Genomic DNA, 14,747 nt, shown 5'->3' on the forward strand with positions numbered 1-14,747 from the left:
TCCTCTCACTGAAAAAAAGAAAAAAGAAAAAAAAATAAGGATGAGTTAGACATTAGTAATACAGAGGGTCCTTAGGTTATGACACAGTTCCATTCCTACGACAGTAATGTAACCCGAATTTTGGTATAAGTCAAAACACACCCTAGCCTAAGTCACTTACCTATCCTAACAGAGTTGTAATATCATAAATTTAGAACATGAAAACACAACTAACCACAGAAAAATGAAAAGAACATAAAAATACTGTACCATACACTGTGCTGCGTATTATTCCTCCACAGGCAACCAAACTAGTTTGCCCACATAGTCTATAAGTACGAGGCTAATGGCATAAGCCAAAACACCCATGTCTCAATTGTTTGAAGTTTTTATGGGAGTGAGCATCGTAAACTCAAAACGTCATATGTTCAGACTATCATAATGCAAGGGCCCCCTGTATATAGTATCCAAACTGAGGATCACCCTCTTGTGAGTGCATGTCTGAGGATGCATTATCCTGTGTAAGTCAGGCAGCAGGAGTGGGGTCCCACCACCTAGAAAACTCAGCAATGGCACCTCATGCTGCCCTGACCTCTCAGCTTATGGCAAGGCATTGCAGACTGATGTGTTTGTGCATGATCTAGTTTTAAACTATCCTCCCCAAATGAACAAGTGACTTGAAAAGATTCTTGCCAAAACAGAGTAAAACAAACTCCCAGATTGTAGATGTTACTAAAATTACAAGCTGAAGAGAATGATTTGAACATAACAGAGAAGACATTTCCCTCACTCCTTTTATAGGCACTAATCAGATATGACACATTCAACCATATTATAATTTTAATCATAATAAAGTTTTTTTTATGACAGAAGGGTTTGCTATTAATAAAGTAGAATAAAATATATAGCACATTATTTTAAAATTGTTATTTTACTGTTATTTCATCTTTTACAAATTCTATATTATAGTATTTGTTTTCTCTCTAACCTGTTTATGAACTTCAGTGCAGTACCCACCCACATTCAACAATTAATATTTCTTAAATATTCATCTGTTATTTTCCTAGTGTGTGTACATACACACACACACACACACACACACACACATGTTTGTTTTGCTGAAGTCTGAAAAGTGGAGCAAACACCCTGACATTTCACTGCTAAGTACTTATTTCAGTGTTTATTTCCTAAGAACAAGGACACTCTTCTACATAATCCCAATGCCATTATCATACCTAATAAAATTAACAATAATTTCTTAATCTCATCTAATATGTAACCTTAATTGTCCTAAAAAATGTCTTTTGTAGCTTTTTTAAAATGCAGGATCAAATCAAGAGACCTCTTGTACATTCAAAAGTACTGCATGGACCAGGAACCAAGAACCCTTTGTATGACTTAGGGCCACATCATCTAAGCTTCTTTTATTTCTGCTTCATTCTTTTTCTTTCTCTCTATCTTCCCACTCTCCTTATGCATCTTGCACACAATTAAAATTTGCTGCCCTGATCCCTTCCTTGACATCAAAACCTTTTATTTCTAATGCCTATCACTGACTGGCTACATCCTCTCTCTTTCTCAGTTTAAATGCTTAAGAGAGCCTGACCTGTGGTGGTGCAGTGAATCAAGGGTCGACCTGGAATGCTGAGGTCGCTGGTTCAGAACCCTGTACTTGCCTGGTCAAGGCACATATGAGAGTTGTTTCTTCTTCTTCTTCTTCTTCTTCTTCTTCTTCTTCTTCTTCTTCTTCTTCTTCTTCTTCTTCTTCTTCTAATTCTTCTTCTTCTTCTTCTTCTTCTCCTCCTCCTCCTCCTCCTTCCTCCTCCTCCTCCTCCTCTTCTTCTTCTTCTTTCTTCTTCTTCTTTCTCCTTCTCCTCCTTCTCCTCCTTCTCCCCCTCCTCCTTCTCCTCCCCCTCCTCCTCCTCCTCCTTCTTCTTCTTCTCTCTCTCTCAAATGAATAATAAAAATAATTTAAATGCTTAAGACAAAAAGACACTTTTTAGTTCCTGACCAGGCAGTTCACCAGCCAGTTTAGATTAAAAATGTACTGCAGTCTAATCAGCCATTACTCTAAAACAGGAATTACCCAGTGGAGTCTCTCTGCATTGGGAGCTCCAGGTAGAGCAGTCTAAACTGAAAGAACAAATACACTGATATGTTCCATGCTCTATAGAACCATTGGACTTCCAGGAAGATTTGGTATGTTTCATACACATTTGGGAAACATCTAGTCTGTTTACTTGCCTGTAAGCAAAATTTACCCAAAGCTTTCTTCTGAAAGAGCTGTGATCCTGAAAAGAGCTGTTCCTAAATTAAATATTGACTCCACCACCTCTGAAACAGCTTCACTTTGTCACCCGTAGAACAGGAATTATAGCACCTATCTGTTGGAGCTGTCTGGACCATACATGAGATGATGTAGATGCTATTCTTTGCTTGGCACAAGACAAGAGTTTAGTAAATGGATTTCTTTAACTTATTTGAAACTTTATGAATATCCCATAACATAAAATTATTTACAATGCATTTAAACTTATTTTTAATTGCACAAGTAATACATATATGACTAAGTCTGAATATTTAAAAGCATATCATAGACATTATATTATTTCACTGGAAACTATTTTAGGTGTGTTTTTTTTTTTCAAACTAAAGTACTGTTAGTGCTTTTAGCATTCTGTCCAAAAAATCTTTGCCTGTGGAGTATGTTTTTAAAATATTTTATTTTTTAAAAAAAGATTTTATTTTTTAAAAACAACCATAATACCATTATCACACCCAATACATTAAAAATAATTCCTTGATATCACCAGTATGAAATCTACATTTGGTTTTCCTCAATAGTCTCAAAAACACTTTTTATAACTGTTTGGCTTTAATCAAAATTCAAGCCTGGCGGGTTGGCTCAGTGGTAGAGCATCAGCCTGGTGTGCGGAAGTCCCAGCTTTGATTCCCCGCCAGGGCACACAGGAGAAGCGCCCATCTGCTTCTCCACCCCTCCCCCTCTCCTTCCTCTCTGTCTCTCTCTTCCCCTCCCGCAGCCAAGGCTCCATTGGAGCAAAGTTGGCCCGGGCGCTGGGGATGGCTCCTTGGCCTCTGCCCCGGGCGCTAGAGTGGCTCTGGTTGCGACAGAGCGACGCCCCGGATGGGCAGAGCATCGCCCCCTGGTGGGCATGCCGGGTGGATCTCGGTTGGGTGCATGCTGGAGTCTGTCTGACTGCCTCCCCGTTTCCAGCTTCAGAAAGGAAAAAAAAAATTCAAAAGGATTATATACATTGCACTTGATTGATATGTCTTACACATCTCAGCTTGTTTATAACCATTCTCTCTGACTTTTTATGCCATGTATTTGTTGAAAAATGGGGTCATTATTCCTATTGAATTTTCCAGTTCAGGACTTGTACCTTCATGGCATCATTTAGCAGGTTCTTCTATCCCCACTTTTCCTGAAAACTGGTACATTAGATCTAGAGATTTAACTAGGTTTAGATTAAAATTATTCTTCTGAAAAAAAAACAACTATAGAAATAGTTTTATACTATCTTTTGTCTTTTAAAAGATGTGAATTTAAAATGGCAGCTCAGTAGTTCTCATGGCATTTTTGCACTTAGGAATACAAGATTACCAAGACAGAAGGAGTTAAGCCATTCTCTTTGGTTTCTGACTCATGTATGAGTAAATCACCTTCACTTGGAGAGTTAGTAGTACTTATGACTGCTATCTTCCAGAGAATGCAGATAGAATAGAAGTCATAATTACCACTTTACCTCTAATAAATTTATTAAGGATATCTTCGGTTATATATGTACATATATGGCTAAAGACATTTACATACCTTTAATTAAAGATATCAATTCTTTGTTTATATTCTAAACTAAGAACAAAAATGTTTGAAATGAGTAATGACTAGAGAAAATACTAGAAGAAAATAGAAATTCTTTTGAAATTTTTATGATTTTATATAATTGTATAAAATGAACTAATAAGAATTATGGGTGGAAAACAAACCCAGGTACACAGAAGCAGGACTACATTGTTGTTCTGGAGTGCTGGCGATGTCCAATAAATACTAGCACTCTCTTCCCTACCTGAACTGGGGAGCTAATAGATAAAGGAATCAGAGAGACAGCAATAAAAATAATTGATTCTGTCTGATAAAGCTATTGGAGAATGTGACTCAGGGGTACAACAATAATGAACTTGCAGAAATTCTGATTTCCTATATTAGATGTGCCATTCTTCTAGTCAGGGACAGTAAAACATTCATAGGCCTCTCTGAGCCCAATGCACATGTCAGATTCTTTTTTTCATCTCACCACTTAATATATAAATTATCCTTCACACTTCCTGGGAGAAAAGAGGAAAGTAAGTGAGGAGTCGAGGGGCAGCAAACAGTGGTAACTCAATGGAGGTTTAATCAACATAGAAACAAGAAGAAATAAGTAAGTGTTCCTTCATCACTGAAGTCCATGATATAAGAGTATCATAGGTAGAATCCAGTTTCAACACAGTATTTTCAGCAGTGAACGTTCTCACACTTCATCAGTCACAATTCATATCAACTTTCACATTATAAGAGCTCATGTTCAACTGAACAAATGTGTGTGGAGTGTGTGAAAATCACAATGCTTACAGATGCCAAAATAGAAAAAGACATATTCTTTTCCAACCAGACTTCATCTTCTAGTGAGTTCTCAAGCACACACAAAATAAGTGTGCAGCCCACAGTGCTAGTCATTGTATGGGAAGTAGTGGCAGACATGGAAATGTTCATCTCAGACTTCTCTTGAAGAAATGACTCACTGTCCAGGGACTGTGATTAGCTGACAGCTTGCAGCTTCAGGATCCACTTTAGCTTTCAAGCTATGGTCACGCTCTTCTTGGACAGTTCCTGGTAGTAACCGAGGTCACACTTTTTTTTGGTGGCCCCAGCCAATGGCTAAGCAAGATGGTGATACAAGGGCCTAACCATTTCAGCCCAAGTCAGGACTCTTCTATTGAGCTTTCAAGCTTCCCATTGAGCTGGTGTAGGGTGACCAGCAGTTTGCTGGGACTCAGAGATTTCCCAGGATATAGGATTTTCAGTGTTAAAACTGGAAAATTTTCAGGCAAGCTAAGATGACTGGTCACCTTAACACTTTGTCAGGTCTGCATCAGGGTCTGGCAGCTCGCTCTGCCCAATCTTGCTTCCTTCCCTTTTTCCTTTCACAGTTATTACTCTCCAATAAATAAAGTCTTTGTCCTCCTGAATTCATCTCAGTGTCTGCTTCCCAGGACACTTGATCCAAGACAAGGGCACATGGAGCACAGGAACCAGGCAGGATCCAAACACTACAAGGGAAGATGAGGCTGAAAGAAAGTAAGAAGGCTGAGGAAAGATGAATTTGATAATTACAGGGATGCTCCTGTGTATAACTTTCCAGGGGACTATTCATTTTATAGCCTTTGAAAAAGAGGAAAGGCATATATGTAAATACTCAAAGACTTAAAGTTCCCTACACTGCATTTGAATACTCAAAATGAAGGCTTTGCCAAAGAAGAAAAAAAAGTCAACCTTCTTGTCCCTGTGTCCTTCTTTAAACATGCTTTATTATTAATTCCTATGATTTAAGGAGAAAAATAAAAAGAGCTTTATCTTTCCTTAGTATTATTCTTAAAATCAAGAGAGAATGTGGGCAAACTGTTACTGCAGGAGAAAAGGAAAGGCAACCCTCAGGGCTGGATGTGAATAAGGTGAGTGAGGTACTTGGGGGCAACATTTAAGTAGCCACTCACTGTCAGGGTTGTGTACAGAGTTGGCACTTGCACGAACATGAGAGTGAGCACCTCTTTAAATATTGCACCCCCGGGCCTCATTTACCTCACCCTAGTCCTGGCCCTGGCACCCATAATAATATTAGGCAATCTATGCAGAACATTTTTTCTTTCCTGCCCCAGGTACAAAGCCATCGTCCGGCCGATGGATATTCAGGCCTCTCATGCCCTGATGAAGATCTGCCTCAAAGCTGCATTGATCTGGGTCATCTCCATGCTCCTGGCCATCCCAGAAGCTGTGTTTTCTGACCTACATCCCTTCCATGAAGACACCTCCAACCAGACCTTCATCAGTTGTGCCCCATACCCACCACAGTCTAATGAACTGCACCCCAAAATCCACTCCATGGCTTCCTTCCTGATCTTCTACATCATCCCACTGTCAATCATTTCTGTCTACTACTACTTCATTGCCAAAAATCTCATCCAGAGTGCTTACAATCTGCCTGTGGAAGGGAATATACACGTCAAGAAGCAGGTGAGTGCTTAGGATTGATTCATTTTCTCCTTAGGGGTTTGACCCTTGCATTTCATTTGGACTCCACTGAAAAGTGCAGTATTTAGGTGGTCGTGTCCCCTGATTCTACAATTAAAGGAGGCAGATGACCTACATCCAGATGGTAAATATAACCGCTTAGCCACAGAAGCCCAGGAATTCAGTTGTCCTTTATAATCTTGTTCTCGTATTAAAGACCTAAGTAGGGAAGTGTTGAGATCCTGAATGATTTAGAATATGGGTGTGTTTTTTTTGTTTTGTTTTGTTTTGTTTTTGAGAAATATCTGAAAAAGTGTTGTTTTGTTGTTGCTATTGTTTAAAAAAATAAGATGTTGAGGCTTGGAGGGATGTGACTTGTTTAAATTCCTATCACATTGTTTAGATAAGAAGAGAATTTCCACATGGGGGAAAAGCACAGCAGGCAGGAAAATGAGGCTGATTGAAGAAATAGAAGTAGTTTGATTAAGATAGGTTCACACTGATTTAGGCTCAAATCCAGGTTTTATGACTTACCTTCTCTGAGCCTCATCCCCTTACCCACGATAGGGTAATACCCCTAGATTGTAAGGCTGTTGGAGGATTGCTAAAGACAGCACATGCATACCCTAGACGGCCCCAAATGCAGGTTGCCCTCCATATGTATTAGACTCCCATCCCAAAATGCCCTCCTGAGAAAAAAGAGGGCACTTACTAGAATTTCAGTGTGTAACTCATCAAGTATGTAATAAACTTTGCTTAAAGATCTGTCCTTAGTAGCATGGTCTAACTGTATTCTATTTCATGGATTTCTGCTTTCTGGGTTTTCCATCTCTGTGTTACTGACCCCCCTCCTTTTCTGTCTGCTTCTGTTGCTTTTCTCTCCTTTATCTGATTCTCTCTTGTCTCTTTCCCATTGCACTCTTTTTCCATGGCTTTATGAGCTTGCTCTTTCCTTCATTCTTTTTTCCTATGTTTCTCTGTCTGAATCTTTGTCTCTCTGCAATCCTCCCACACTATCCCTTGGTCCCTCTGTCTTTTCTATGTGTGACTCTCTCCTCAGATTGAATCTCGAAAGCGCCTTGCCAAGACAGTGCTGGTGTTTGTGGGCCTCTTTGCCTTCTGCTGGCTCCCCAACCATGTCATCTACCTATACCGGTCCTACCACTACTCCACGGTGGACACTTCCATGCTCCACTTTGTCACCAGTATCTGCGCCCGCCTCCTGGCTTTCACCAACTCCTGTGTCAACCCTTTTGCCCTCTACCTGCTGAGCAAGAGTTTCAGGAAGCAATTCAACACCCAGCTCCTCTGTTGCCGTCCTGGCCTGTTGGCCCGGTCTCATAGCACTGGCAGAAGTACCACCTGCATGACCTCCTTCAAGAGTACCAACCCCTCTGCAGCCACCTTCAGCCTAATCAATGGAAATATCTGTCATGAGGGGTATGTCTAGCCTGACTCTTGACCCTGTCCCCCTAGAAACCCTTGGTTTTGCTTTACAGCTGGTAAGAAACCCTCACATCTATTGTCTCTGTGCCCTTTAAGGATCCTTTGTAAGACTCAGGACTGGCATAGGCATGTTGGGGAGAGGCCTGAGTGGATCACTGTCATATTTGAAAGGGCCATTAAGGCTTATCTTTCCTATTTCAATTTGTGAATACTTCTTCTGATATAGAGTGAACTTTACTTTTTTAAGAAAGAGGACTAAATAGAAAGTTATTATTTTAAACTTCAAGCCCTGATACATAGATGTGGTCAATTAAGTCATAAAACTATATGAAGAACCAAATGTATATAGCAAAGAAATTATACATTGAATGTTCACTTTGTGAAAGATTTCACCTTGTCGTTTCTTTAAGCAAGAGCTAATGCTTTCAAAACATTCAGGAATATTTATAATCACAAAGCAAGAAACTTTTTTTGACACTGATAATATGAAAAGTCAACCTTATGAAAGAGTTCCATATATGAAGGACAGTCCCCAAATTGATAACACTGGGAACCAGTTTAAGACAAATCCAAGTGTTGGACATTACTAAAGATGTAGGAGAAACACTTGAGATGTCATTTGAAGGCAAAAACACAACCAAACACATAGACACATATGTAAAAATTCATGTATGGTTGTGGAGTAATATCTCACATTCTGAATTCTAATTCAATGGAAGTTCTTTATGCTGTTTCCCAGCTGTAGTCAGTTCTACCACAGAAGACAAATAAATCCTTTTGGGGGAAAAAAATGATCATGCTATCAATTCATCAAACATTATAAGTGCATAAAGTTTGTGCTTATTTTAGGCATACAGGACTTTTAGTCCAATGTACTTACTTAGATTTGACTGTCCTTATCGGTTGGTTATATTGAAGCAGTAGTTTCATAGAAGAAAAAAAAAAAGACTATATTTGAGTAAAAATAGAAACATGTTTTCATTTAACAAGTGCTTCAACCTAAAGTCTGTTGGAGGAAATGAATATAACTTCAGTAATATGTATTTCTATCTGAATGTATACAACAAAGTTACGGGGGGAGGGAGGGGGCTTAGCTTTAAAAACTAATTAAAAAGAACTACAGATATATTGTTTCTACTTAAGAAGAGTATTTACAAAACAGCCCATGTGCAGAAAAATGCTAGACTTCAATCTTTTTTTCTGAGTAAAAGGATTTAACTATCTTACTTTAGAAATCTGAATCAAGGTTGTTTTTTTACTTGAGGACAGGCCAATTTGACAGGCTGCAAACATGCTAACCCACTTTCAGATACAGCGGTACCTTGAGATACAAATTTAATTCGTTTTGTAACCGAGCTCATAAGTCAGTCAACGAGTATACCAAACTGCCGATACTGGACCCGTGTGCCAACGCGCCAACTAGTGGCAGCTTCCCGAATCACGACTCATATCTCGGAATTTCGCTTGGATCACGAACAAAAATATGGACCTAGTCGCAGCTTGTATCTTAAAAATAATCGTATGTTGGTCTGTTCATATCTCAAGGTACTACTGTAAATGCAAATTCTGCAAATGAGACCTAATATACATTCCTTACATCCTAAGACTATTTTAGTTCTGATCTTCTCTATCCAGGTGAGATAGAGCAATAAGCTCTCTTTTCCACATGACACATATTAAAAGATTTTTGTCTCTTGATACAAAGAAGGACTCACTGTCTGCAGAGCTTTTGAAGTTTGGATCTAGACAGTTGTAAAGATTTGTGTTTACAGTTGTATTAGCTAGAGTGAAACCACTCCACTTCTGTTTGCTTCATGCACTTATATACTGGACACACTTGCATTCCAGGTACTTCACAATTACATTGGACAACTTCAAAAGCAAGACAGGTAATGTAGTTGAAAAAAATCAAGATTTTTAGATTGACTTTCCAATTCTGTCTAGCTAAATGAACTTGGCTATCAATATCTCTTCTCTAGAATAATTTTTTTTTCATCTTTAGAATTGTGACTTTATTCCTAGTTAGTTGCTAGAGTGTATAGCATTCTGGATACTAGCATAACTTATTCAAGCTTCTCTGATATACTTACTTCCAAAGATATTTTGGGAGTAGGACTCATCTTAATGTCTCCTTCAGTTACCATCATGGCATGGATTATGTTTGGCCTTTTCCCCGGCTTTGGGCCAAACAGTGAGGAAATCGAAGTCTAGGTTTAGCTGTGTGTCCTTAGGCAAATTCTATAACCTCTATGATACTCTTAAATGAAAGAGTTGAAGGAGGCTTTTGCCAGCCAGTGTGAATCAACTGATGGATTAGCTCAAAGCTAATTGGGGTGAACTTAACTTCTCTAAAGAAGTCAAATTTTTATTTCACCTCAAGAACCTAAAACCACAGTGAGAGCAACCCACACTCTCATGTGGTATCACCTTTCTTTTAGGGTATAGTGTGGCAGAGGCTTGGAACTAAGATATTTCACGCCTGGCTTCCAAAGATAATCACATTTAGTGCTTATGTCTTTGGCAAGGAAAAAAATCAATTTTTGCTGTGGAAAACCATCTGTGTTTATTCAATTGACAGACACTACCTTTCAATCTATCTTAAATTGAGCCTCCCTGAGGCAGGCAGCTCAACAGTGATAGATTAAGCAATAAACAAAGCAGTCTTCCCACCAATGGCTGCTGCTGGCAGGGAAGGTACAGTGGGCTGGTCAGAGTGATACTCCACAGCAAGATGATCCTCCGAGGTTGGAGAAGACAAGGCCCTTCCCTGTTGTTGATTTGATGAGTCTCATAAATGGAGATGGTTAAACCGTGTTGTTCTGGCTGTGCTCACTGCCCCACTGAACCTGGCCTTCTGCCTCATTAACAAGTCCTGGATTTTCTGCTTTGCCCTATAAACAATTTGGTTTCATTTTGAAGGATGAAAAACTCTTAGATCAACAATTTAGAAGCTGTTCACATGAACCAAGTTCAGCTTGTTATGAAAATGTACAATGAACAAAAACAAATGAACTTGGTCATAAGATGTGGGCTCAATTAAATTATAAAATCTTCATTTGTGCCAAAAATAGCATTCAGTTATTGGTTTCAAAGTCTATTCATGCACCAAATGGCTTCCATAATAGAGATTAGCTTTGTTTGGGGACTACCTGTTGAACGACATCCTCAATCTGTGGGTTAAAAAGTGGCTAAATCACTTCCCGCAGAAGCCAGGCAGGAAAAATTGCCCTGAGGACCTGACTCTATGAGAGTGGAATGAATAGTACGGACTTGTGTTGTGATGAGTTGGAAGGAATACATTGGGGTCCTTCATATCCACACCAAGACATAGCCATTGTTAAAGAGTATCTTAGGATTAACCCTGGGTTCCTAGAAAGAATGGAACACATTTTGCACAGTTGTCTAATTTTGGGCCGAATTTTCATGAAATAGATTAACAGCTGACAATAATGGAATTATTCACTCTCCTGGGACCAGGCTTTTTGTAAGCTAGTCACTAAAACCAAGTCCTAACAAGCTCTTCTTCATTCTGTATCTGGATGGTCATTCCTCTCAGACCTCACCTGGATATATTCCTCTGGATATGTTCCAGCTGAAAAGATCTACAGCAATCAACAAATATACCACACTGAAAACAAACTTTTCTCTTTTGAAACTCCATGTTAACATGCATCAGTGAAATTTATATAAATTTTTGAAAAGTTTGAGAGCCCCTGGGTTAAAATATTACATGCCTACAATTAATTCAAAAAAATACTTTGTGTCTACCTAGCATTCATAGTCTATAAAGCACTTTTATAGTCATTGCCTCATTTAATCCAAGCCTTCCTTGCTGATCAAAGAGCTGCTTTACATCATTGATCATGGAAATTTGCAAATGACATTACTACTGACCATCTACTATTAGATTAGAAGGCCCATGAAACTATAAGTCTGAAACATGTGAAACTGCAGATATTGGACCATATTTGACCTACAGAAAGGTAATTTCATCTGGTTCAACTTAATCTGATCGCATTCATTCTCACAGCTCATTCTGTGATATTGAAAAACAGAACTGATCATTGCTTTCCCAGTTACAGGATAGTTTTTCATCCCCAGAGCAAGTCTGTTTAACTTGGCACAAGGAATGAACGGTATCATTGTTGGTTGCCCTAGGAGAGGCATATTAGCGGGATCAGCATTCTGCGTCACAATGAAGTGGAAGGCTAAGATAAGAAGGGTGGGATCCTTGGGAGCAAAACACAAGCCACAAAACACATTGCATTTATCACAAACCTGAATGGAGTTATGTGCCTCTAGAAGTGCTGGAAAAAAGGAACTCAAGTGACCAAACACCAATGACATCCCAAATGCAATGCTAAGCACATTGCTATTCATCCTCACAAGCACCTTGAAGAGTATTCAGATGATGAAGCTGAGGGTCAGGAAGTTTCTTTATGATCCCAAGGATAAATGGCACAGTAGAATGGTAGAGCATTAATGTACACTTGGATCTCTCTTAAGTCCATTCTGCTATTCAGCATTGCTTCCCAAATCCAGCCCATGTGAGAAATTAAGTTCACAGTGCCTAATAGTCCTGTTCCCTACCCTGGAGTTTGTCCTAAGACTTGAACTAGTGATAAAGTTGAAGAATATACACAAAGGGTATCAAAGATATTTCTAAGCACCTAAGTTAAGAACTCACTGCCTACAGAGGCTGAAATAAGGCACAAAGTAGGTGGCAAGGGAATATTTTAGCTTAGTTGCCTCCAGAGACACAATTTAGATGCAACCAGAAGCGCTGGGATAATTTTTCTCCTGATTGGGACTAACCAAGGTGAAAAAAACCCTGTGCAGGGAGAGGACCCAAGTGAAAATAGTCAATCCAAGTATCCCTCTTTGAACCAAGGTTAGAAAAAAGGGGTCTAGAAGAGGTAGAAACATCCACTCCTCTATGTGCCCCCCCACCAAGAGTAAAATATGAGAGTAGATGGTTTCCCAGAGCCTGGAGAACCAGGCTACCTGAGTAGCCTCTAACAGAACAATATCTCTGGACTAAGGGACCAAGTCATGAGCTCAGGTTTGAGTGCCTAGCCCAAAGTGCCCCATTATAAACCCAGATGCCAACATCTCTCTGCCCTCTCTATACTCACATTCTAGAAGATAAGATTACTTTCTTTTTCCCCCCAATTTAAAATTTGTTCCCATAACCATATAATGACATGGAAGGACTCACATAATATTATGGTCTTTTGAAAGAATCATTTTAATGGACAGTAAACTTTACCCATTCAACACCTCATTAATTCTCAGACAAGCTTGAAATTTTTGGTATAACTTGGGATTTCAGTGTTTAAAATACATTATATAATTGGAACCTGTTGTGAATCAAATTTTTTCATTGCTTTGCTTCGGTTTTAGCTGTTGATATTGCTATATTAATATTGATAATATATAATATTAAGAAAGTAAAACTGATCTTCTTTAAATTTTTTCCTGTAGTCTGACTTAACTGATTCAAACATGACCTTTCTTGTATCCAAGTCTGCAAGGTGTGGGTAATAAAATTTATTGAAACGATCATTCATTGAGTTTTAAAAGTACATGGCACAAATGTGTTTAATGTCATGTTCTGTTTCGTTTTAAATATTAGACCCATATTTTGTAAATTATCATTGTACTTGTTAGTATTAACTGTAAATATTTATTGCATTAAAAATGTGCTCTGGGCTAAATAACTCAGAACAAGTTGCAGGTGTGGTACTTAGTATAAATAATGTCATATCTTGGCTTTGCCTAGACTCCTTAGACTATTGAATAATTTATAAGAAATTCACAATATTGATATAAATGATTCAGATCCTTTTGAATATGCAAACTTAAGTATGTGACCATCTAAAATTCTATCTATGATGTGCTCATTGATTGTATTCTTATTTTTCAAGAGATGTTGACTGAAGGTTGTGATACAATAGATAAAGCATCAGACTGGAATGCAGAGGACCCAGGTTCAAAACCCCGAGGTTGCCAGCTTGAGTGCAGGCTCACCAGCTTGAGTGCAGGGTCACTAGCTTGAGTGTGGTATCATAGACATGACCCCATGTTCACTGGTTTGAAGTCCAAGGTCACTGGCTTGAGCAAGGGGGTCACTTGCTCTGCTGTAGAGCCACCCCCTGGTCAAGGCACATATTAGAAAGCAATCAATGAACAACTAAGGTGCCACACGAAGAACTGATGCTTCTCATCTTTCTCCTTTCCTGTCTGTCTGTCCCTATCTGTCCCTCTCTCTGACTCTCTCTGTCAAGAAAAAAAGAAATGTTCCCAATACTTCTATCATATTGTACATGGTCTGCATAACATTAGTCAAATCCAGTGTATAAGCTGAATATTCAAGTCATAGAAAATAAGAAATATTTTATTTCTTAATGTAATAAATCATAGATTATGGAATGGAAAAATGCATATATTCAGTGTTCAATAAAGATATATCTGTTGCATGAATGGAGTCTATGGTCATACACCCTACAGTTCCTTGGTTCTGGAACCATCTACATCAGGATCACCCAGGTTGCCTGTTGCAAGTAAGGAATTTCTCAATTCTTCATTGACTTGGAAGGAGGTTTGGGGGTGTGGTCTATAAATTTGCATTTAAAACAAGCACCCCAGGTGATTCCTCAGAATACTAGAGTTTTGTTTAATTAAACTTTTAAAATATGTATTTAACTTTTGAATAAGTAAGTCATTCTCATGGTTTAAAATTGAAAGCATAGGAAAGTATCCAGTGACAAGTTATCATTTTTCCTTTTAGGCATATATTAATATTCACCTTACTTGTCATTCCAAATCGAACTGTCAAACAATTTTCATTTGCAGTACACAGAGTCACTCATCAACAGTAAAAATGAATTCCTATGCCAACACTGATTTTCCAAATGGACATGTATTCCAGTCTACCATGCTGTAAGCTGGTGAGCATCTTGAGAAGGTTAATAAGGTGCAAGCTTGTGAGCAGAGGTCAGTGTGTCTATAAAGGCAGCTGTCCAATTTGCAT

General features: G+C 38.7%; 1 protein-coding gene across 1 annotated transcript in view; it reads left to right on the forward strand.

Annotated features, from left to right (window-relative positions):
* The window catches only part of GRPR (gastrin releasing peptide receptor), a 39,271-nt gene extending 25,098 nt beyond the window's left edge, over positions 1 to 14,173 (forward strand). The window contains exons 2-3 of the mRNA XM_066357077.1: positions 5,917 to 6,271; positions 7,329 to 14,173. Of these exons, the coding sequence (XP_066213174.1) occupies positions 5,917 to 6,271; positions 7,329 to 7,718 (745 nt within the window). The 3' untranslated portion in view covers positions 7,719 to 14,173. The remainder of the gene's footprint in view (positions 1 to 5,916; positions 6,272 to 7,328) is intronic.
* The last annotated feature ends 574 nt before the right edge of the window (positions 14,174 to 14,747 follow it).

Source organism: Saccopteryx leptura, chromosome X (genome assembly GCF_036850995.1).
Source record: "Saccopteryx leptura isolate mSacLep1 chromosome X, mSacLep1_pri_phased_curated, whole genome shotgun sequence".
In the NCBI taxonomy this organism is placed as follows: Eukaryota; Metazoa; Chordata; class Mammalia; order Chiroptera; family Emballonuridae; genus Saccopteryx; species Saccopteryx leptura.